Consider the following 22,164-nt stretch of genomic DNA (forward strand, 5'->3'; position numbering starts at 1 on the left):
CCTGCACTGTCCCAGGCACTGTGGGGCCTGCCTCGCCTGTTTCACCTGGGGCCCAGGTTGGGGGGCTGTCCCTGGATCCTAGTGGGACTCCTGGTAATGGGAACTGGTCTCCAGCTGCTCCCCCCCCCGCCCCAATATCACCATGACTGTGTCCAGAGGTGTGTGTGGTAGCCCTGAAGAAACACACCCAGGCTCTGCTGGGGAGACGAGCACCCCCTCCCTCCCCACCCAGGGAGCTGCAGGGGCTGCGTGAGCCTGGAAAGCACCCAGTCTCCACCTGGAGACCTGCAGAGCTGGCATCAGAGTGCCCAGGCCAGGTACCTACTCTCCCGGCTCCGGGCTCTCACTTGTGCATGACCAGGCAGAGCTCGGGGCCCTCACCCGTGCATGGCCTGGCAGAGCTCGGGGCCCTCACCTGTGCACACCCAGGATGAGCTTGGGGCCCTCACCTGTGAATGGCCAGGCCAAGCTTGGGCCCTCACCTGTGCGTGACCAGGCAGAGCTGAGCTCAGGGCCCTCACCTGTGCATGGCCAGGCAGAGCTTAGGGCCCTCACCTGTGCATGGCCAGGCAGAGCTCGGGGCCCTCACCCGTGCATGGCCTGGCAGAGCTTGGGGACCTCACCTGTGCACACCCAGGATGAGCTTGGGGCCCTCACCTGTGAATGGCCAGGCCAAGCCTGGGCCCTCACCTGTGCGTGACCAGGCAGAGCTGAGCTCAGGGCCCTCACCTGTGCATGGCCAGGCAGAACTGAGCTCAGGGTTCTCACCTGTGCACTACCAGGCAGAGCTGTGTTAGAGCCTCTCACCTGTGTGCAGCCAGGCCGAGCTCAGGGCCCTCACTTGTGCACATCCAGGATGAGCTCAGGCCCACACCTGTGCACGGCCAGGCTGAGCTCGGGCCCTCACCTGTGTCATTCAGGTAGCGGTCAGGCCCTCACCTATGTGCATCCAGGTTTTGCTCGGGGCCCTCATCTGTGCAGTCAGACTGGTGAGCTGGGGGCCGTCACCTGTGCATAGCCAGGCCGTCACACTCAATCCCAGAAGCCCCTCCCAGCTTCAGACCCTCGTTTGGGAGGAGAGGAGGCGGCCCAGAGCCTGACTCAGGCAGGGGTAGGGGGAGCCATTTGAGAGTCCTTTCCTAAATGGGGTTGGCAGACGGAATGAAATGGAGGGAGGCTGGCTGGGGTCTGGCCATGCTTAACTCAGCCCCACGCAAGTTCTCCAGGCCGTAGTGAAGACTCATCACGCTCCTCAAAGGGACCCTCAGAGGTCAGCCGCCTCCCTCACTTCTACGGAATGAGCGGGCCATAGCAGGCGGCGGGGGCGGGGGGGGCCTGGCCTTGCTGGCGATGAGACCACTGTGTGCAGAGGACTCAGGCACTGGGCCCCGGGCCATGCTGACCCCCGAGGCCATGCTGACCACAGAGCTGTGCTGGCCCCCCAAGCCGAGCTGACCCTGGGGGCCATGCTGCGCCTGGGAGCCTTGCTGGCCCTCACCCCCAGCCAAGCTGATCCCCGGGGCTACGCTGACCCACCTGAGACGTGCTGACTCCCGAGCTCATGCTGACCCCCAGGGCTGTGCTGACCCCCCTAGCCATGTGGACCCCCCAAGCTGTGCTGACCCCCGGGGCCATGCTGAGCACCAGGGCCGTGCTGATCCCCGGGGCTGTGCTGACCCCCAAGGCTGGGCTGACAGTGCATGACCCCTCTCGGGGCCAGGCTGAGGAGGAAGCACAGTGGTGACTCAAGCAGAAACAAGCCCCCAACGCTATCGCCAACCCCCACCAAGCCCAAAGCTGTTTCCTAAAACCTAAGAATGAACTATTTCCACCATCACGACAGTTAAAGACAAAAAACATACCCAACCCATCTCAGGTATAACCTTTAATTACGTAATCAGTGCAAAGTGAGGTAAAGAGCCAGGGCCCGGACCAGGGGGCCTCAGGCCGGACGTCACACGAGTCTGCGCCGCTTGGAATCCCGCTCCATGTCCTCGGCCTGTGTGTCAGCCTCACAGCCCAGTGGGGACACCAGGTTCAGCAGGGGGTCCTCGGAGGCCCGGCCAAAGAGTGCCAGCAACAGGGCCACGCCGAAGCCCGTGGCCCGCTCTCCCTGTGGGCAGAGGTTGGCGGTGTGTGGGCTGGCCAGGCTCTCTCTGCCCCTCACCCTAGGAGTGCTCTCAGTCCACCCCATGGCCTCCGCCACACTCAGGGCCATGTGCGGGGACCAGACAGGGAGCATGGTGGAGTGCTCAACCCCAAACCAGGTCTCCTTGGCCCTGGGCCTCCCCCTGAGGAAGGCCGCACACAGCAGACACTCTATTCCCGAGGACGAAGAGACCAAAGGTCGGGGGGGGGGACCACAGCTGGCTGGAGGCTGGGCCATAGGGAATGCGACCCAGCACACAAGGTTTCCGATGAGCTCAGTCTGCAGCTCATGGGCCAGAGAGGGACTCCGGACAGATGGACAGACGGATGAGAGGGTTGGCCCAGCCTAGGCTGGTGGGAGGCAGCAGGGATGGAGAGGCAGAGCGAATGGCCAGGCAGATGGCCGAGGAAGCGTCCTAACAGAGGAGGGGGAAGGACAGCTACAGTGGGAGCAGAGGGAGCAGGGAGGACTCTACTCAAGGCCACCAGCAGCCTGGACAGGGCTGCAGCCACTCACGGCATGCACAGGTGCAGCAATGTCCAGGTGGACCCAGACCCCGGGCCAGTCGAAGCCAATGTGGGAGGCGATAAAGAGGCCAGCGCAGGAGCTGGGGCTGTTGTCTCGGTCCTGGGCAGGCGGGGAGGTCAGTGACTTCTGGGTCCCCTACCACCCTTCAGCCACCACCTCAGCAAATGGTCTGATGGGGTCCCGAGTCAGGCCCCAGAGCTAGGAGGAAGCCTCGAAACCGACGTGACAGTGCTGGCGGGGCAGTTAGAGGCATGTCCATTCCACCCCCCCTGGGCACGCCTCCTCTTGATCCCAGGTCAGTGCCTGTGCCGACCCTGTGGCCCCGTGTGTGCTGTCTCAGGGGCACACCTCCCTATCACCCTCCCCTGCCCTGTGCCCACCCCCTGGCCCCGTGCCACCCTGTGGGTCTGTGTGCTCTGTCTCCGAGGGCACCGCCTTCCCACGACCCTCCTCTACACTCCGCAGCCGCACACCCACCGCCACTGAGTTCTTCATATCGGCCACGGCCGAGGTGAACTCGCTGAAGTGCAGCTCAGGGCAGTAGACCAGTGGGTGGACCAGGTCCCCGCACTTCCTGCCAGCCTTCACGCAGGCCGCCTCCCATTCGGCGCTGTTGGTGAGCACAGCAGCATGGTACTTCCCTGTGGCGATGCCCTGGGGCATGGGAACAGGAAGGGGGGGACAGGTGGTGCGGGACACATCTGCACTGGGAAGCCACCCTGCCCCACAGAGTGCCATGCGGTGGCTCCCCCTCAGCCTGGTCACACAAATTCAGTAACAGCCCACCTCCCCCACCCGGGGTTGGGGCGGGGCAGGCACCCACCTGTGCCCCGGTCAATGTGGCAATGTCCAGGATGATGTCGGCACCCAAGTCCTTGCAAGCGTAGACCACCCCATCGGCCAGCACCAGCCGGCCCTCCGCGTCCGTGTTGTTGATCTCCACAGTCCTGGGGTGCAGGGAACCTGTCAATGGGTGCTCTGGGTGCTGGAAGTGAGGCCCTTTGGATGCAGAGCCTTGTGGTCTGGCCCCCCATATCTCCCCCCAGGGCAGATGTGCCTGCCCCCCCATCAGCATAGAGTGTGGTTGGAGCCGGGTCACGTCCCTAACCTGGGAGCCAGGGGGCAAGCTGTTCAGTTCCCCAAGCCCCGGTTTCCTCATTTTTAAAATGGGAGGATAGGGATGCAGGGGTGCGGTGTGGGTCAAGGCCCAGAGGAGAGGCAGGGTTGGTGAGGCCTCTGGGTCACGCAGCTGACCACATGCTTCCATCCTGAACCCGGGGCCATCTCCCCAGGCTCCCGCCAGGACTTTGAAGCAGGTCCTTGTGCAGCTAAGAAGGACATCCCGGGGCTGCATCCTGAGGGCTGGGGGCCCAAGCAGGGACTCCTGGCGGTGGGCTTCAAACACCCAAAGTGCAGCAAGCCCAGAGGTTGGAAGGACCTGGCCACTAGCCCAGGGGATGTGGGCCCCTCGACATGTAGGTCCCCTGTCCCCTAAGCTCCCACTCCCATCTTGGGCATTGGAACAGACTGCTGGCCTGGGCCTCACAGCTGCCTAGGATTCCTGGCACAGGGCTCCTCCCAACAGGATCTGTTTCTGTGAAATCTGCCTCACCCTGGGCTTGGCCGAGGGCTGGCCCAGCTTGGCCCGGAAGGGTGCAGGCCCAGGGGAACAGGGCCTGGGTCCTCTGAGGGGGCGGGCGCCAGCTTACTTTCCTGAGTACAACAGGTGGATGTCATCCGGCCTCGTTGCACTGGGCCCCACTGCGTTCTCAGCCAGGCAAAACACAGCGTGGAGGTTGTCCTTGAAACCCTGGAGGAGAGAGGGGGCAGGGGCACCAGGTATACGGGGCCGTGGGGGTGGTGGGGGCGGGAGCTCTCTGGCTCAGCAGACAGCAGAAGACAGACAGAGTGGGGCCCTGGGGGTGTCTCCACAACATGTGGGAATTGGCCAGTGTCCCTGGAAGCATTCCATCTCTACATTAAAAATGGGTGTGGATGGGTGGGCGGCCAGGTGCAGGTGGGCAGTTGGGTGTGCGTGTGTGCGTATTCAGGCGACCAGGAAGGCAGAATTTTGGAAATTGCCAAGCTGGCCTCAGAAACTTAAGTGTGGAGTCGTTTTCAGATGTCCCACAAAAGACATTTACACTGAGCAACGTGCCCTAACTCTGCCGGACCCAGGCTCTAGCCATGTCCCAGAGAACCCGAGAAGCAGAGCCCCCACCCCTGCCCCGTTCCACTGGTCCCAGACACACCCTTCACCAGACATACCCATCCCTCGGCCTCGGGGACTCTCACACACACTCCCTCAGACCTGCCCTCCCACTCGGCTCCCTCAGCTGGAGATTCTTCCCCCACCGGCGCAGAGCCCCCACCAAAGGTAAACACACGGCTGACAGAGCCAGGAGACGCCAGGGCAGGTGCCAGACCTGTGGAGCTGGCCCGGCAGCTGCCAGGCTCTATGCCCACAGCAACACCCCAGCAGCAACCCCAGGCTATAAACCAGAGTGCTGGGCCCCAGCCCATCCACCCCTCACCGCCAGTTTTTGGCCAGTTTTTGATTCGGCAGGTCTGGGGCAGGGTCAAGGATCTGCATTTCTAACAAGCTCCCAGGAGATGCCGATACCGCTGGCGCTGGTGCAGGGACCGTCTCGGAGGACAGTTGCAGGCACTCGGCAAACAGTCATGCAGCTAGATCCTGGGGTACAGAGAGGGCCCCCCAGCCATCAGATGGAGATGGCCCGGAACTTCCATTGCCCACAGCCTCCCTGTGATTCTCAGGTCCATGTAGATTTGGGATCCATTGGTCCAACAGATAGGATACCGGGAGGCACAGTGGTTAAGTGCTCAGCGGCTAACTGAAAGGTGGGCGGTTCGAACCCACCAGCCACACTGCGGGAAAAAGATGTAGCAGCCTGCTTCCATAACGATGACAGCCTTGGAAGTCCTATGGGACAGTTCTACTCTGTCCTACGGTGTCATTGTGTTACGAGCTCGGCTGCTAACCAAAAGGGTGGCAGTTCAAATCTACCGGCGCCTCCTTGGAAACTCTATGGGGCAGTTCTACCCTGTCCCCTAGGGTCACTAGGAGTCAGAATCGACTTGACAGAATCAACTCGACAGCAGTTGTTTGGTCCAACAAAGAGGGTGGCCAAAGATGGGGCTGGGCAGGTCCTTTGGGGACAACCTGCGGATCAGACGTGGTCCTCCAGTTGGCTGGAGCTTTGGGGTTTAGTGGGGTGGTTGGCTTCTGTCTTGCTTAGACAGCCTGGAAAAGCCCCTTCTGCTTCTGACACCCCCTGAAGCTGGTGCCAACCTTAGTCTGGGGTTAGCATGTCCCTACCTTTTAAATTTTTTTAAACATTACATTTTGAAATAATTTCAAGGTTATAAAAAAGTTTGTAAAAGTAGTACAAACAATCCCTGTATGCTTGCCATCTAATTCCTCTCACGTTAATATCTTGCACAAGGCTGTAGGGTGATGCTCTAGATTCTGACATTACCACTGGTCCAATTATCTACCATCTATGGGTGTTTTATGGGTGTTACTCAATGCCACCACTGTTCTTCGAATGTCCTTTCTTAGGCGGGGATCCAATCTGGGATCACGCATTACATCTGGTTGTCAGGTCTCTTCAGTCTTCTTTTATCTGGACCAGTCCCCTTGGTCTGGGTCTCCATGGCCTTGGCACTTTGGTGCTGGTTCTGTCTGATGCTCCCTCACCGTCAGATCTAGGTGGTGCTATGTTCTCCCTAGTGCACCCTTTCGGGAGGCACCCCACGCAGCCTATCTCATGCCTGGAGTCTTGGTCTCCTTGGGCTGCCGTAACAAAACACCGTGAGTGGGTGGCTTTCAAGAACAGGACTGTATTGTCCCAGAGCGTTGGAGGCTAGGAATTGGAATTCGGGGCGTCGACAGGGCCATGCCCTCTGTCTCTCTCCAGGGGAAGATCCTTCTTTTCCAGCCTCTAGAAGCCCTTGGTGTTCCTTGGCTTGTAGACGGTTCCTTACCTGGTCTCTCCCTGCAGTGTGCATCTCTGTATTTATTCAGCTCTTTTTATAAGACACGACTCAAAGGGGATTAGGTTTAGGACCCACCCTACTCTGCATGACCTCATTAACATAACTAAAGAAAGCCCCTACTTCCAAAGAGGGTCACATTCACAGGTACAGGGGTTAGGACTTCCACATAGCTTTTGGGGGGACACAACTCAATCCATAACACTGATGAGGTTGACTTGGACACTGGGTTAAGAAGGTGCCTGCCAGGTTATTCCACTCTAACCCGTATGGACAGCCTGTTTCTGACATCTCAATATCCTGGTCCTCTAGTTGTGGAATCTGTTGACCATTCTTACCTCCAACAATTAGCACCATGGTGTATGCCAAAGGGTGATTTTTACTTCCCTCATCCCTTCTTCAGTGACTAGCTGAATTCCACTGTAAGGAAACAGTTTTCTTTCCTCACTGAGTTATCCACTCTGTGATTTATTCATACCAGTGTGGACTCATGGATTCTTATTTTATTCTATGGGTTGTAAGCCATCATGACCAATACTTATTTGTGCTGGTTGTTTGTAACAGTTGAAGCAGGGCTTGAGAACTCACAGTGGAGGTCCAGGCTGGGGCTGATGTGGGGTGAATCTTCATCTAGAGCTGTGGTGGGATGGGGGTGCTCAGCACCTCCAAATGGCATGGCTGTGGCACCCTGGGACCTGCCTCTGCTGCCGGCTGATGAATCAGCATTAATTGCCAAGTGGCTCCCTGTAAGCAGGAACTCGAGCAGGAGTGTCGACCTGCTGGGTGTTCCTCAGCCAGCCCAGCCAGGCGTTAGGATAGCCCTCAGCAAGAGTGGCCAGAGGAGCCCCAGCGCCGGCCGCATGCTCCTCCAAGACCACTTCCCACTGCGCCACCACCGAGCGGCAGCTGTCGCAGCAGAGAGCCCGTGAGTGCCCTGCAGCTGGGGCATCCTCTCGGACGAGTTCACCTTCCCCCGATGCAGCGAGGGTTCCTGTACCAGTTGGCTAGCAGTGAGAGGGCAGGTGGCCTGTGTCCTGAGAAGGTCGAGTGCCTCATTGGATGCTGGGCATGAACCCTTGTTAGTCTCCAGCCAGTGAGGGTACGAAAGCTCACCAACATGGCTCCTTCCTGCCACCCCCACCAGGGTTTGCAGAGGACAGCCACCTGGGCTCTGCAGGGACCTTGATCCAGCTACTTCCCCTGGGAGGGGCCACTGGAGCAATCTGGGCACTCACTGTACCCCAGGAAGCCCTGGCCATCCCCGGGCACTGACGTACCCCTAGGCCTGAGCCCCCACTCCTCTGGGGGTGAGAGACAGCTGACTTCTCTCCCAGGGCAGCGGGCCACACTCTGATCTGTCCGATTAGAAACCATTTGCCAAGATCTCTCTGCTTCTGCCTTTCATGTTACATTTATCCTAAGGAGCCCAGGCCCCAGGTGGCACCCCCAGGAAGGATGTCTTGTGTTTGGTGAGACAGAGCCGAGCCTCTCAAGCTGCTGGGAAGGCTCCCCGCATCGGTGAACGGCCCCTTGGAACAGCCATGTGCACAACCCCCGCTGGCACCAGTCCTCTGAGCTACCACTGCCAGTGGGTAGGGAGGGGCTGCCCTCGTCCTAGCTGTTCCTGCCCCCTCCCAAGTCCAGAGTCTTCTGCTTCAGATGAGTGCTGACCCCGGAGTGAGCCCCCCTCCCAGGGATGTGACGTCCCTGGCTCACCCAGACATCATCTGTCATCATGGGGGCTGATGCCTCTGCCCTAAAGGACATGCGAGAGCCTGTGTCATCATGGCCGCTTCCTTACCCACCCCAGGCGGCTGCTGCCCCTCCCAGAGCAACTCGAAGGAACAGGGCCACTGCCAGCAGGTCCCTTCACCAGCTGCTCCCCAAAGTAACCACCTGCAGTTCCCCTAACTGGGCGTCTTGATGCTCAGAAGTCTGGCCCCAGTGGTTGGGCCCCCTGACCCCTCACAGTCTCCCTCCTCCTAAATGAGCCTCTGCTGGGCACCAGGCACAGGGGAACCTTTGCCAGTGGGGACCCAGGGATTGGGGCTCATCTCCCCCGCCTCTGGGAGGGGCTCCCTTGGACTCGGCACTTCCTGGGTGGGACTTGTAGCGTGGTGAGCAAGTCCCAGTGGTCTCTGGTGCACCAGGCATGGGGCGATGGGCCCTTCCTAGGCCCCACAGTGAGTGTGAGCAGGCCCTCCCCCATTGGATTAGAACTGGACCAGTGAATGGCACAGGTCAGGATTTGCGGCTACAGGAGGCGATGCCCTCACAGGGATCGGGGCTGCTCTCCCTTCCTCCCTCGAGGCCTGGCCACCCCTGTCAGGGCGGCCCCTTACCTGTTTGACAGCAGCTCGGAAGGCTCCCAGGATGGCTGCAGCCCCGCCACAGTCCCGCTTCATCCCGGGCATGGTGGTCTGGGGGAGACATGGTGAGAACAGGGGGTTGGCGTGAGATGCCGAGACCAGCCTGTGGCTCCCCATCCTCCACCCGTCCCACCCAGTCCTCTATGGGGTGCCTGGCCTGGGTGGGTCCTCACCAGGTCACCTGGGCACCCACAGAATTCAGGGTCCCGCTGGGGCATAGCACAGAGAGTTCCTGCCCCTACCTCACACCACCGCCAATGCCACCTTCCTACAGGCGGTCCATGGGCCACTCTCCCGCTATAAGCCTCCTGCCACCCTCCCCCCACCCACATCACCTGTAAGACAAATGCTGGTTCCTGCCTTGGGCAGCATGAGCTTTCCGTCACCACCTGGCACCTCTCTGCTCCTCATCTGGGCTCCCCAAATACCACATCACATCACCTCATCACTGTTGGGGCACCCTCACCCCACCCTCCCAGCAGCTAGTCCATACCTCCTGGTTACTGTTGTTCTAGGGACGGATCAGTGCCCTTTTTCTACTCCAGTGGTCATGCACTTTTACATTTCATAGGTACCCAGCTCTAACTGACAAGTGTGTGTTTTAATTAACAACAGGTCATCAGCAGTGAGGATCTGGGTTTGGAATTTACTGAGTGGTTTTTAAACCCCTGTAATATCACATGAGCCTCTAATTTTAGTGGAACGAATTTTTAGATATAAACTATAGCTGCTTTTACAATTAAGCCTCAAGTAAAAATCCTCCATCTAGCACTACTGGAAATAAGCCACCTCTCCTGACCTAACCTGGGAGAAAGCACAGGATTATTTAAAAACAAAAATGTGGCTTCGGGTCTGGAATCAAATCATTGGCAAAACAGCCTGCACAGAAAACGCCTGGGAACTTAGCGCTGTGTTCCCAACCTCACGGCGTCCCATCCACAGCTCCGATCTCCGGTGGAGCAAGTGCCGGACTCGCAAACACAGCTCATTGAATTGTATAACGCTCTGCTAGCCCCCCGTACATCGTTTCTCTTCCTTACAAAAGAAGCTATGCTCGTAATAATTATCATTGTCAGTTGCTGTCCAGTCAGCTCTGATTCATGGCGACCCCATCCATGTACAACAGGACAAAACGCTGCCCAATCTTGCACCATCTTCACCAATGCTGGTGTGCCCAAGCCCATTGTTGCAGCCACTGCGTATTTCGAGGGCCTTCCAACCTAGGGGGCTCATCCGACAGCACTATATCAGACATGTTTCTGTTGTGATCCACAGGGTTTCATGAACTAATTTTCAGGAGATCACCAGGCCTTTCTTCCTAGTCAGTCTTAGTCTGGAAGCTCTGCTGAAACCTGTCCACTGTGGCTGATCCTGCTAGCACTTGAAATACTGGTGGTACGGCTTCCACATCATAGCATGACACAAGCCACCACAGTGTGACAAACTGACAGATGGGTGGCAGCTCATAGTAATGTTGTTGTGTGCTGTCGATTCTGACTCATAGTGACCTTACAGGACAGAGTAGAACTGCCCTATAGGGTTTTCTAGGCTGTAATCTTTATGGAAGCAGGTCGTCAGGTCTTTTCTCCCATGGAGCCGCTCATGGGTTCGAACTGCTGACCTTTCGGTTAGCAGTCGAGCGCTTAAACACTGCGCCACGAATGCTCTACTAAGGAGTTATTTGCCTTCTTGCTGTGCTGACATTTGCAGAAGTGACAGTGGGTGACGCTGCTGGAGCCCTAGCACGGATCAAGGAGGTGACACCAAGTGAACTCGGTCACTCAGCATGGTGCACTCCTGTGAAATAATGCCAAGTTCTGTTAAGCGTTTCCTTGTTGAAGCAGTAAAATTATTAGTCTTTAAAATCCCAACCTGTGTGTACAAGGCTTCCTCAATATTTGTTGTGTCAAAGGCAGTGTACTCACACAGCACTCCTGCTATTTACTCAAGTGCGATGCGATGGTTGGCTTGAGCGAGAGGACTGGTATGATCGTTTGAGTTATGAGCTAAACTAGCCACTTCCTTTATGGAACCCCATTTTTGCTTGAAAGAATGACTGACAGACATTTGTTATTTAGACGTAGGTATTTGGTCGAAATTTTCTCAAAAATGAACAAAAGGAGCCAGCCACTCCCAGGAAAACAGATGACCTTATTCATTGCCAATGATAAAATGTGTGCTTTCAAGCAAAAATTAGAATTTTGGAAAAGTTGTATCTGCCACCACGGCAGCTCCCTAATTCTCGATGATTTTCCTGATGAGATGAACGGTGGTACAGACAGATGTGATTTTCTGGTATCGTATAATGCAGTGTGGTGACATTTGCATAGCTCTGACAACCAATATTTTCCAAGTGACCCATACAAAGTATTACAACATCATACATTCAAAGTCCAAGAGAGACGGATGGATTTTAAGGTAACAGAGTACAAAAGTTCACTGACATGGTTTCAGATACCACATTGTAACTAACCTTTAAGAAACTACCACTTGTCAAGTTTTGGTGTAATATTAAAGAATAATTTCCACAGCTATGTGAAAAGGCTACATATAGATATAAGGCTAGATTTCCTTGATCTAGTTCAACTAAAACAACATAACGCAACAGACTAAATGTAGAAGCAGAGAAGGTGAGAACCTAGCTGTTTTCTATTAAGCCAGAAATGAAAGAGATTTGTAAAAATGTAAAACAATGACACTCTTCTCACTAGATTTTTGTTTTGGATAATACAGTTATTTTTTGTAAAATTACATTATTTATGTTAACATGCAATGGAGGGTAATAACCCTTACTACGCAGCTGGTCCTGACACAGATAAGACTTATTTGAGAATCGGTTCCTAACAGTTTGGAATCCTCAGGGCTCCCTTCCGGTCTGGCTGGTATCTCCAAAGCCTGTGATCCCATACCTCCCTGAGCTTTGACAGCAGATTCAGAAAAAACGACAAGACACAATGACTGCAGTACAAACACACAGGACTTGAGTTTTTCAATCCTGTCATCCTCTACGACCACCTGGAGATGTTGTGTTTAAATCTTTTTTTAATTCCAGAAGCATATGGAAGCTTCTAGAATCCCAAAGAACTGAAGTCATGAACGGTACTGCAATTTCTGAAATTTACTGTGAAATGGGATTTTTATGAGTCTCTGCCAAATGACCCTTTTTGTTAAAGCCTTTTCCTAACCGTGTATCTGTTGCTGCACGTGAAAATAACTCTCTGAAATTAAAATTAATTAGTTTTGCCCTAAGGGTCCCTGGCGGTACAATGTTAAACGCTTGGCTGCTAACCGAAAGGTCGGTGGTTCAAATCCACCAGCTGCCCTTCGAGAGAAAGATGTGGCCCTCTGCTTCCATAAAGATGACAGTCTTGGAAACCCTGTGGGGCAGCTCCACTCTGTCCAACAAACAGGGTCACTATAAGTCAGATTCGATTCTTATGACTTTTTCTAAAAAATGACTAAGAGTAACTAATTCGAATTTTATAATCACTGTTTGGGCTGAGAGGACACATCTGGAAGCCATGCAGGCTGCCAGTTTTCCACGTCTGCTCTGGATGATCCTGGCTTGTCCCCTCCCTTCTAAGGTCTTCTTTCTGGGATGGTTGAGTCTCTCCTTCCAGATCTCCTGGGGCACACACCTCGCACTCCTGCTCCTCTGCAGTCTTGCCCCCAGAGCCCAGCCCAGGGCCGGGTGTGCAGCACCAAGGTATGGAATGAATGCACGGAGACGCCTTGGCTCACCTGCGCCCCTGCCCTGGCTCTGGGCCTGCTCCTTCCTCTCGCTCCCTGGTGTCACACAGCTTGCGGTACACGCCAGCTCCAGGATGTAATGAGTGTGGAGGCCAGCAGGCCGCTTGAGGTGGGCAGATGTGGCCGTGACAGATGCTCCCAAGTGCCCTCCAAGACAATGGACTTGAGAGGCTGCCCCCAGGACAGCTCCCCAGGATCGCGTCACAGCAACGCTCCCAGTTCACCTGTTTCTGTGCTGCCTCCACGTGCCACTTGCACCTGCTGAGGCATCTTCTTTCTCCTATACAGTCTTGTGTGGCAACTGCCACGCGTTCTCCCCATGGAAGCCTCAACAGCCGTGGGGACGTGAGTGTCACCCTTACCTCTGCCTCTTTAGATAGAACCACCCCCGTTTCTGTGACCCTCGCCTCCCAGGGCCTGTTTTCCATTCTTTAATCACTTCCGCAGCTTCCCTCTGGATCCTGTCCAGGTTTTTGTTTCCAGACTCCTGTTGGAAGTGTGGGCACGAAGTCCAGGTGTCCCACACAAAAGTGTCTACTTCTCAGGTGGGAATCGTCCTACTCACTCTCTTCTGGAACGTGCACCCCAGAGGCACACCCTGACTCAGCACTTCCAGAAACCTCACTGCCTTCTCCTGACTCCTCAGAGAGCTGGGTGAACCCCTAGGACCCCAAGCTGCTCCCAGGACCCACTGCAGCACCAGCCAGCCCTTACCTTCCCTTTGATGCTGAGGCCCCCGGTGTCATAGACGATGCCTTTGCCAACCCATGCAATGGTCTGGGTGGCCCCTTCTGGGGTGTGGCTGAGGACAGCCAGAGCGGGTGGGTGCAGGGCAGCTTTGCCGACACCATAGATTCCTACAAAGAGAGGCAGAGGGGCTTGGTCAGGTGAAGGCTGGAATGGGCAGAGGGCTCCCGGGAGTCCCTGATCACTCCGCTCCTGGCATCAGCCCACAGACTGTTCTGGAGAACTGGCTGCCCGGGCCTGGAGCTCCCTGCCTCCTCCTGCCCCCGCCAGTGTGGGACCGTGGAATGCAAATTAGTTTTATCGCTCTGGGACTGAGAACAAATTCTATGCAAAGTACTATTAGGCAAGAAAAACCACAGAGAAAGTATACTGTATCATTTCCAGAACGAAAAGAATAAGACTGCAAAATAAAATGAGTTTTGGGTGACACTTCAAGGCCATCCAGCCCACACGCAGCTCCTTCCCTGAGCCCTTCGAGCATGGAAAGGTACCATCCTTTCCCAAGCTTGCTCCACATCCCTTTCACCCTTGTCTCACTGTTGGGTTCACGGACCTTGTGTCTTCTCAAAAAAACGAGACCTCTTTGTGGACAAAGCCCATGGCTTACCTCCAATAACTGAGGTGAAAATAACAGCAACCATGACATGAGCCAATAATGGCTGCCTGGCAAACTCCTACTCATCCTGCGAGACCCACTGTGAAGGTCACTTCCTCCATGAGGCCTTCCCTGACAGAAGGACCTCTCCCTCCACTTGGAATTGGTTTGGGTGCTGTGGGAGGCAGCCTCTAAGGTGGCCCCTGGTGGTCACCCCTCTGGGCACTCAGCATCCTAGTGTAATTCCCCACCCTTGGGTACAAGCTGGACCTGCACTGACTCCCAGCTAACCCTCTTCTAACCGAGAGAACACAGCAAAAGTGATGGGATGTCTCCAGATAACTGGCCTAATATTGTGTTTAGTGCTTCTGTTCTACCTCCTAGTTTGTTGAGTAGTGCCTGGGGTCTTAAGAGCTTGCAAGAGGCCACCCAAGGTATAATAACCGGTCTCTATTCTTCTGGAGAAACAGAGGAAGGAAAGTGAGGAATAGGAGGAGGATATGGAACGTGTGGCTAATTGCCTCCATAAACAACTGCCTCCTTTGCCATGAGACCAGAAGACTGGATGGTGCCTGGCTGCCATTACCAAACGTTTTGATCAAAGATTTCATAGAAGAATGCTGATCAAAAAGGGGTGGGCAGGGAATGTGGAACAGAATTTTAAATTCTCATGGACTCCAGATTTTCTGGAGCAATGGAGGCTGGTTGAACCTCCAAAATTATTGCCCTAAGATAATCTTTAAATCTTAAACCAAAAATATTTCCTGAAGTCTTCTGTAAACCAAACAGTAGTTCAGCTTAACTAGTAAAGAACGCCTGCCTTAAGCATTTAAAGAATTATCGATAGGGGATCAAACTGACCACAGCAACTCAAAAGATTAGATAGGAAATTTAGAGGGGAGTGAGTTTATGTTAATCAGAGAGGAACAACTCAGAAAAGGAGGGTGAGGATAATTGCACAACTCGAAGAATGCAATCAATGTCACTGAATTGTACATGCAGAAACCATTGAATTGGTGTGTATGTTCTGCTGTGTATACTCTGAACAGCTGTAACAGAAATAGATTTTTTTTTTTTCAAGCACTGAGATGTCACTTTTATGTTATGTTACAAAAAGGACTGTGGCTTCTCTCTTGCTTGCTCTTCCTCTCCCTCTCTCTCTCACTTAGAGGCCTTGCTCTGAGGGTGGCCAGCTCCCATGCTGGAGTAACCCCACTGAGATGCCCCCACAGCAAGGACTAAGGTCTCTGCCAACAGCCAGGGAGGACCTGCTGGCCGGCAGCCCCAAGACTGATACTTCCCGGAAGCGGATCCCCCGGCCCAGTCGAGCCTTCAGATGACCAGAGCCCCAGCCTCCTGAGAGACTCTGGGCTGACGGACTAGCCAAGCCAATTCCTGGCTCACAGAAACTGTGAAACAATAAACATCCTCTTTCCAGCTGCTGCGTTCTGAGTAATTTGTTTTGCAGCAAAGGTAACGAACGCTGTGACCCTCTCTGCACCAGCCTGTAAGAGCTCGGGGAGGCTGCATCGTGGTTATCCCTGTGCCTCCAGGGCTGTGTGGGGAAGGGGTCTCTGAGACCTACAGGGTCAGATGGTGCTCACAGAGGGGTCTCTTGGGGGAGCAGCCCAGGTGTAGGGAGCCAGAAGCACAGAGGCCCGGAGTGACATGAGCTTGCTTATCAGGGAACAGAGTGGCCCTGCAGAGCTGGCCCGGGGGCAAGGGTGGGCAGCACATGAGGAGCCTAGGGGGATGGGGCTGGGCAGGGCTCAGATCTAGCAGCTTCAGGAATCTGAGTCACAGCATCCTTCCCCTCCAAGAGATGGGCTGCGGATGGACGCAGCTGGTTTCTTCCAGAGCACAGCAAGGCTGAAGCGGGGACAACACGGACACGTGGTGCCCCAGCCGGCCACTCCCTGCGGCACCCTGATCACCCACCTCCAAATCCTCTTGTCTTCAGCTCCTCATCCCGGATGATGGCCGGCGTGATCCCCAGGTCTTTCCCAACTTTCTTAATCTCCTGGACACAGTCATGGAAAAGTCAACACAGAAACACGTGAAGACAGCTAGGACCGAGGCCGGCTCCTCGGTTCTTGTGGCTCTGCCTGTGCCTAAGCCCAGGAAGGAGGATTCCACTCCATGCTCTGCAACCTCCTGCCCACACTCTGGGGTCTCTGAGGGCCCTGGGGAAGAGTCTGCCCCCCAAACCCTCTGCTGGAGCTGGAGGGACCTCCCTGGAAGCAACCCCAGGCAAGATGTGCAGTGTGGTCCAGGTGGGGGCCCAGCTCTCCCTCCCCCCACTCCTTTTGGCACTCCTTAGGGTCTCCTGACAGCGTCCTAGCCTACCCCACCCCCGTGTGACAGACCACAGACCTCAAGAAAGGTGTCTGTGTTCATCTCATTGCAGGGCGTGTCCACGATCCGGGCTGCCAGCCGCACACCTTCTGTGGCGTTCACTAGGCACTAGAAAGACGGGGCCATAGCTGGCTCCTGGGACCTCGTCCCCTCCTTGTCCATTGCCCCAGGAACCCAACAACACACCAGAGGCCCACGCAGCCCGAGGAGGCCAGGGAGAGAGAGGCCAGTGCAAGGGAACCGGACTCAGGGCTGCACCTGCTCCGCCATGGCTTGTAACCCACCAGCCCATCGCAGAACACAAGCTGGGATGGCCGCCCACCAACTCCAAGTCACACGGGAACACTGACAAGCCGCACTTCCCACTGCCTTGCATCTCAGCCAGCTTGAACGGAGCTGCCCTTGTGCCTGCCCAGAGCACATCTTCCCTCTGCAGCCACAGGGATTCCAGCCATCCTTCAAGGCGCCACCGAGGCCAGATCCTCCCGACCGAGCACAAGCCTACCATGCTGAGCCCTGGCGCCTGGGACCTGGGTCCTCTGGGGAGGAGGTGGCCTTCTCAAGTGAGTTCCCCGTGAGCCAATGGACTCTTTGAGGGAGACGGGGCCTGGAGGCTGTGTTGTCCTTGCCACTGGGCCCAGCCCTGCTCTGGGCACCCAGGGCAGAGGGAGGAACACAGAGGAAGCCCCCTGACCCACGGGGCTGACACATCAGTGTCCAGGGGGAGCAGGACCTGGACACGTGGACAGCTCTGCGCCTGCTGGTTTTCGGAGCCAGCACCCAGAGGGCCAGGTCTGAGAGGGGCCTGTGCCGGAGGGTGGGCATCACAGTGCACCCCAGAAACACCACCCAGAGAGCCCCAAGCTTCCTCTGCCGAGGCCTTGACCTGGGTCCTCACCCCTCACCATGCTCTGCCTCACCTGCACCCTCATGCTGCACTCTTACTGGGTCTGAGCCCTGGCCCCTAACCCCCACCACCCGCCCCAAGGTCAGAGCCAGACAAGCAGCTGCTCTCGCTGCCCCTGGCTCCCAGGAAGGATCAATGTTGAGGGGAGAGCAAGGTGGGGGCAATGGGAGTGCTCACAGAGCCAAATTCATCACCGCCCCTCTCGGCTCAGGCTGGGGACCCTGCACACCCTGGTCCTGCCCCAAGGTAATGATACGCAATCCTCAAAGGCAGAGACGGGAACCTGACAGCTCAGATATAAAACATGCCAAGCGCCCCAGTGGGCAGAGATGCCCCTCGACACCCGTCAGCAGCTCCCCACAGGGGCAAAGTTCCCTCCAAGACTGCAGACCCACTGCCCAACTCTGACTCAGGAGACTGTCTCCCAGGAGGCCCGGGGGCCTTCCCGTCACAGCCCCAGATAGGAGGCAGCCACACAGAACCAGGTATGGCGAGGGCAGAGGGCAGCTCGGTGGGGGGGGTGGGGGGGTGCCCCGTCTGGCCACACCTCAGCTTCCTCATCACAAAGGAGCGTCATTCATTTACCATCCTGTCCACAGCTGCATGTGCGCCCAGTGCACGCTCGGCCCCGTGCCATCTGCCGACTCCAGCCGGGCATGACATCCCCCCACGCCACCAGGGGAGGCAGGAGAGGCCACAGGCCTGCGGAAGGTCTGGCGGTGGATGGGGTGAGGGAAAGGAGTAGCCCAGGGACACCCACTTGCAGAGTGGACACCTCCACTGGCCTGTGGAAAGTCCGGCAGTGGACAGGGTGAGGGAAGGGAGTAGCCCAGGGACACCCACTTGCAGAGTGGACACCTCCACAGGCCTGTGGAAGGTCTGGCGATGGACAGGATGAGGGAAGGGAGTGGCCCAGGGACACCCACTTGCAGAGTGGACACCTCCACAGGCCTGAGGAAGGTCTGGCAGTGGATGGGCTGAGGGAAGGGAGTGCCCCAGGGACACCCACTTGCAGAGTGGACACCTCCACAGGCCCGTTGTCTTGCCCGACCAGGAAGAACTCCACCGTGACGGTCTTCTTCTCCGTGCGCCGGGTGGCACCCGAGCGGCGGGTGAACAGTGGGAAGGCCCGGGCCAGGGCACAGGCCAAGGCGAAGACATCGGACCTCTCACACACCAACTGCAGCACAGGGGCAGAAGCCATGCTGTGACCGGGGCCCGAGGGGAGGCAAACCCACCAGAGCCGAGTGGGGGAGCACGGGTCAGACCTGGGCAGGGGGCCCCACAAAAGCATGGAGTCATCCCACCCCTCAAGTGCCTGCCTGGAACCACGAAGGATCAGGGACACCAACTCACAGATGACAAAGAAAACAGCCCCCCAGATGTATTTCCTGCCTTCTGAGGCCAAAAGATGGGACTCGGAGGAATGAACGCTAGATGGAGGGCTGAGGAAATCTGAGTCTGAGTCTTGGACCTGGGATCAATCATCTGCTCTCCCCAGACCTGAGCTTCCCTGCAGAGCTGACAGTATCTGAGGTTGCAGCCATACCACCCACCTCGGAGGAGGCAGGCCTTGGAGGTGCAGAAAGACATATGTCCACAGCCCTGCTGCCTCCATCACCATGGCCAGTGGCACACACAGGCCGAGTGGACACTCACCAGAATGCACCGATGGGTCCCCGGGGGCAGGCAGGTCCGCACCAGCCTGGTGACGAAGTGTGCGGCTGAGGGGCTGTTGTGCCGACTCACCCTGGAGGGCAGGGTGGCCACAGTGGCACAGTTGAGGTACAGGGGACAGCTGTCCGTGGGGTTGGGGTTGAGCGTGCTGAGAGCAGCCTGCCAGAGCTAGGATCAGAAGGGGAGAGACAAGAGGCAGACAGAGGCTCACACAGGCCTCGAGCCAGGAGCAGCGTCCCTGCAGGCGGGCCTGCGTGTCTGAAAGGATGCCGTGCTGCTCCTGGCAGCACGCGCTGCACAGGAATTAAGACGTGCGCCTGCTAGAGATGAGCCTGTGTGTCTCTCTGCTGGCACCCTTCCACCCAGGTGGGATTAAGCCGTGGGAATTCAGAAGGCCAGTTTGGGGACACTTTGCTTCACACACTTTACACAGTGACCTGGATGAGCTGTAGCCAGTTGGCACCGAACAGGAGGCCAGATGCCCCTAAAGAAGGGCAGGTAGAAGTACCCCAGGAAGGCCTGGATGGCAAGTGGAAGCCCTTCAAAGGCCTTGGAAAGCAGATCTTTAGGGGACTCTGGTCACATTTCCTGCCTTGCTCCAGAGGGCTGGCAGAGGTACGGTGGGTGGGGGCTCTGGGTGACTGGGCAGGCGCGCCCTGGGCGCTCTGAGCGCTGGTTCGGCCGGGCCTGGGCCGCTGACCCCGGCGGGCTGGGCCCGAGACCGCCGGGGCTGCAGGCTCCTCCCCGCGGGGCAGGGGCTGCGGGCCGCCCCCTCGGTGTCGGGACGCCAGGCCGGGCGCCCCCCGCCCTCCGGGCCGCAGGCGGGGCCTCCGCGGCCTCCGCCGCCCGGCGGCCGGGCCTCCTCTTCCGCCGCGCGGGGCGGCGCATGGCGGCCGGCGCTCACCTCCTCGGTGACCCGGGGCTGCAGCTTCCCGCGGACGTGGCTCCAGGGCACGCGGTGCAGGTGGGGCAGCTGCCCGAGCAGCAGCAGCGGCCGGCTCTGCGGGTCCGCGTCCCCCGCGCTCGCCAGGAACTGCAGCCCCACGTTCGCCATCTTCCCGCCGGCCGGCGCCCCCGCCAGGCCCGCGCTCCCGCCCCGGCTCCGCTCCGGCCGGCGCCGCCCCGGCCCTGCCCGGCCTCCGCCCCGCCTCCCCGCCCGCCGGGCCGCGCGGCGTGCAGGGCCTGCCCCGGGCGCGAGGGGGCGCCGGCCGGGGCGGAGGCTGGGGCCCAGCAGACCCCAACCCCGAGTGGCCCTGACCCAGCCTCCAGAAGCCGGGCCCAGCAGACCCAACCGGGAGTGCTCCTCGCCCAGTCTCCAGTGGGCCCCGCCCAATTGATCCTAACCCCAAGAGGCCCCCACCTAGCCTCCAGTGGTTCCAGCCCAGCAGACCCCAGTCTGGAATGGACCTGACCCAGCCTTTAGCGGGCCTGGCCTAGCAAACCGGCCCAGTAGCTCCAAGTGGTCCCCACGCATCCTCTAGTAGGCCCTGGCTTAAAACAGACCCCAACCCCAGGCAGCAGGCCCAGCAGCTCCAAGCGGTCCCCACCCACCATCTGTTAGGCCTTGAACTAGAACAGACCTCGGCTCTGGCCAGACCCCAGTCCTGAGCAGACCCAACCCCATGCACTCCCTACCTAGCCTCCAGGAGGCCCTGGTCTAGAACGGACCCCAGCTGAGAATAGGACCCCGCCCAGCACACCCCAACCCCACAAACTCCCACCTGGAATGGTCCCTGCCCAGCTACAAGTAGGCCCCACCTCAAACAGGCCCCCACCCCACCCCCACGCAGGCCTGGCCCTGACCAGACCCCATCAGACTCCATGCCAGCCTACACCAAGTCGCGGCCCCCAACCCCAGCTGTCCACCAGCGACCCCCTAGCTGCCCTGACCTCTGGCGGGTCCTGAGCAGACTCAGCCCAACCTCAGCACAGACGGAAACAGCTCCTGGCCTGACAGACCCCTGCCCCAGCCTCAAGCAGACCCCCTTCAGTCTCTGAGCAGGCCCTACCTGCCGGGTCCTAACCACACCGCACGCCAGTTCCCATCAGCTAGGTTTGGGATCCTTCTGGTGATCCTTGGATTTGTGTCAGCTCCTGAATTCCACAGAGGCTAGGAGCTGCCCTACTGCCTGATGTGGGGGGCACAGGGTCAACAGTCACTTCCCCCTCACTGAGTAGGTTCCCCACTATTTGCTGGGCGCTAGCCTTGATTTGAGAAGGCAGACAGGAATGTGGGTTTCTGTCCAGGCCGCTGCGCCTGGGCTGGCCAATTGCAAATCCAGGCATGGCCTTGTCCAGGGAGGGCCCTTCCCCAGCTCACCCCATTGCAAAAAGGGTCATCTGGCCACAGTCTGGCCCAACTGCCCCCCACCACACTTAGGGAGAGAGGACTTGATGAGAGCAGTGGAGTGGCTGACAAGACGGCGTCTAAGTCACCTCTGTCTCCTCTTGGAGGAGATGGAGGCCAGGTGGAAAGGGGCACCTGTTGGGTGGTCATGGTGAGAATCCCTCGCAGGGCCTTGGGGACATGTGGTGGACGGTGGTGGGGTCACGGGTGAGGGCAGAGGGCCCACCTGGCAGGTGGTGAGAGTGCCAATGTAAGGGTGGGCTGGTGAGGGTACCAGCTTCTGCTGAGGCTCAGATACAAGGTTTAGGGATGGATGACCCAGATAAGGCAGCTGGGAGTCATTTAAAAATAACATTCTGTTAGCCCATACTGCCCACATCCTGATAGGCAAGGGCCTCTCGTTAGCACCCCTCTGTTACCTCCAGCTAGTGCCACATGCCATTCCTCTTGAGTCTCTCTTTCATTATGACAGAGCCCTGGTGGCTCAGTGGTTAAGAACTTGGTTACTAACCAAAATTTGGCAGTTTGAATCTGCCAGCTGCTCCTTGGAAACTCTACGGGGTACTTCTACTGTTTTATAAGGTCGCTATGAGTCAGAATTGACTTGACGGCAAGGGGTTTCATTTTGGTTTTCTTCATTATAAACCTTAAAAAATAGCAATACCAACTCCCTAGCCTGGCATTCAAGGTCTCCACTACTGACTTCCCAGTGTGTCTTCCCTG

General features: G+C 57.5%; 1 protein-coding gene across 4 annotated transcripts; it reads right to left on the reverse strand.

The window, feature by feature from the left end:
- Positions 1–1,869: 1,869 nt before the first annotated feature.
- On the reverse strand, positions 1,870–20,195 carry NPEPL1 (aminopeptidase like 1). Of its 4 annotated transcripts, XM_049868944.1 has the most exons (13): positions 19,999–20,194; positions 19,077–19,262; positions 18,261–18,597; positions 18,003–18,202; positions 16,529–16,618; positions 16,094–16,175; positions 13,528–13,670; positions 9,037–9,114; positions 4,387–4,487; positions 3,501–3,624; positions 3,155–3,331; positions 2,666–2,776; positions 1,870–2,113 (listed from the first exon to the last, which is right to left on the reverse strand). In XM_049868944.1, exons 1-13 carry the CDS (start codon positions 20,146–20,148, stop codon positions 1,955–1,957), a joined length of 1,938 nt encoding a protein of 645 aa, XP_049724901.1. In that variant the 5' UTR covers positions 20,149–20,194; the 3' UTR covers positions 1,870–1,954. The 4 variants fall into 4 exon arrangements, 3 of the variants coding, with proteins under 3 accessions (XP_049724901.1, XP_049724902.1, XP_049724903.1); XM_049868945.1 differs by having other exon boundaries at positions 18,178–18,597; positions 19,999–20,193; XM_049868946.1 differs by lacking the exon at positions 18,003–18,202 and having other exon boundaries at positions 18,427–18,597; positions 19,999–20,191.
- Between the last annotated feature and the right edge of the window lie 1,969 nt (positions 20,196–22,164).

Source organism: Elephas maximus, chromosome 25 (genome assembly GCF_024166365.1).
Source record: "Elephas maximus indicus isolate mEleMax1 chromosome 25, mEleMax1 primary haplotype, whole genome shotgun sequence".
Lineage (NCBI taxonomy): Eukaryota > Metazoa > Chordata > Mammalia > Proboscidea > Elephantidae > Elephas > Elephas maximus.

What these genes read in the sequence shown, in the direction of transcription:
- NPEPL1 (XM_049868944.1), bottom strand. Translation starts at nt 20,148, where the DNA reads ATGGCGAACGTGGGGCTGCAGTTCCTGGCGAGCGCGGGGGACGCGGAC. An exon ending in AGCCCCGGGTCACCGAGGAG is followed by an intron (nt 19,263 to 19,998) that starts GTGAGCGCCGGC and finishes TTCTGATCCTAG; the next exon opens with CTCTGGCAGGCTGCTCTCAG. An exon ending in GCCTCAGCATCAAAGGGAAG is followed by an intron (nt 9,115 to 13,527) that starts GTAAGGGCTGGC and finishes TGTCTCCCCCAG; the next exon opens with ACCACCATGCCCGGGATGAA.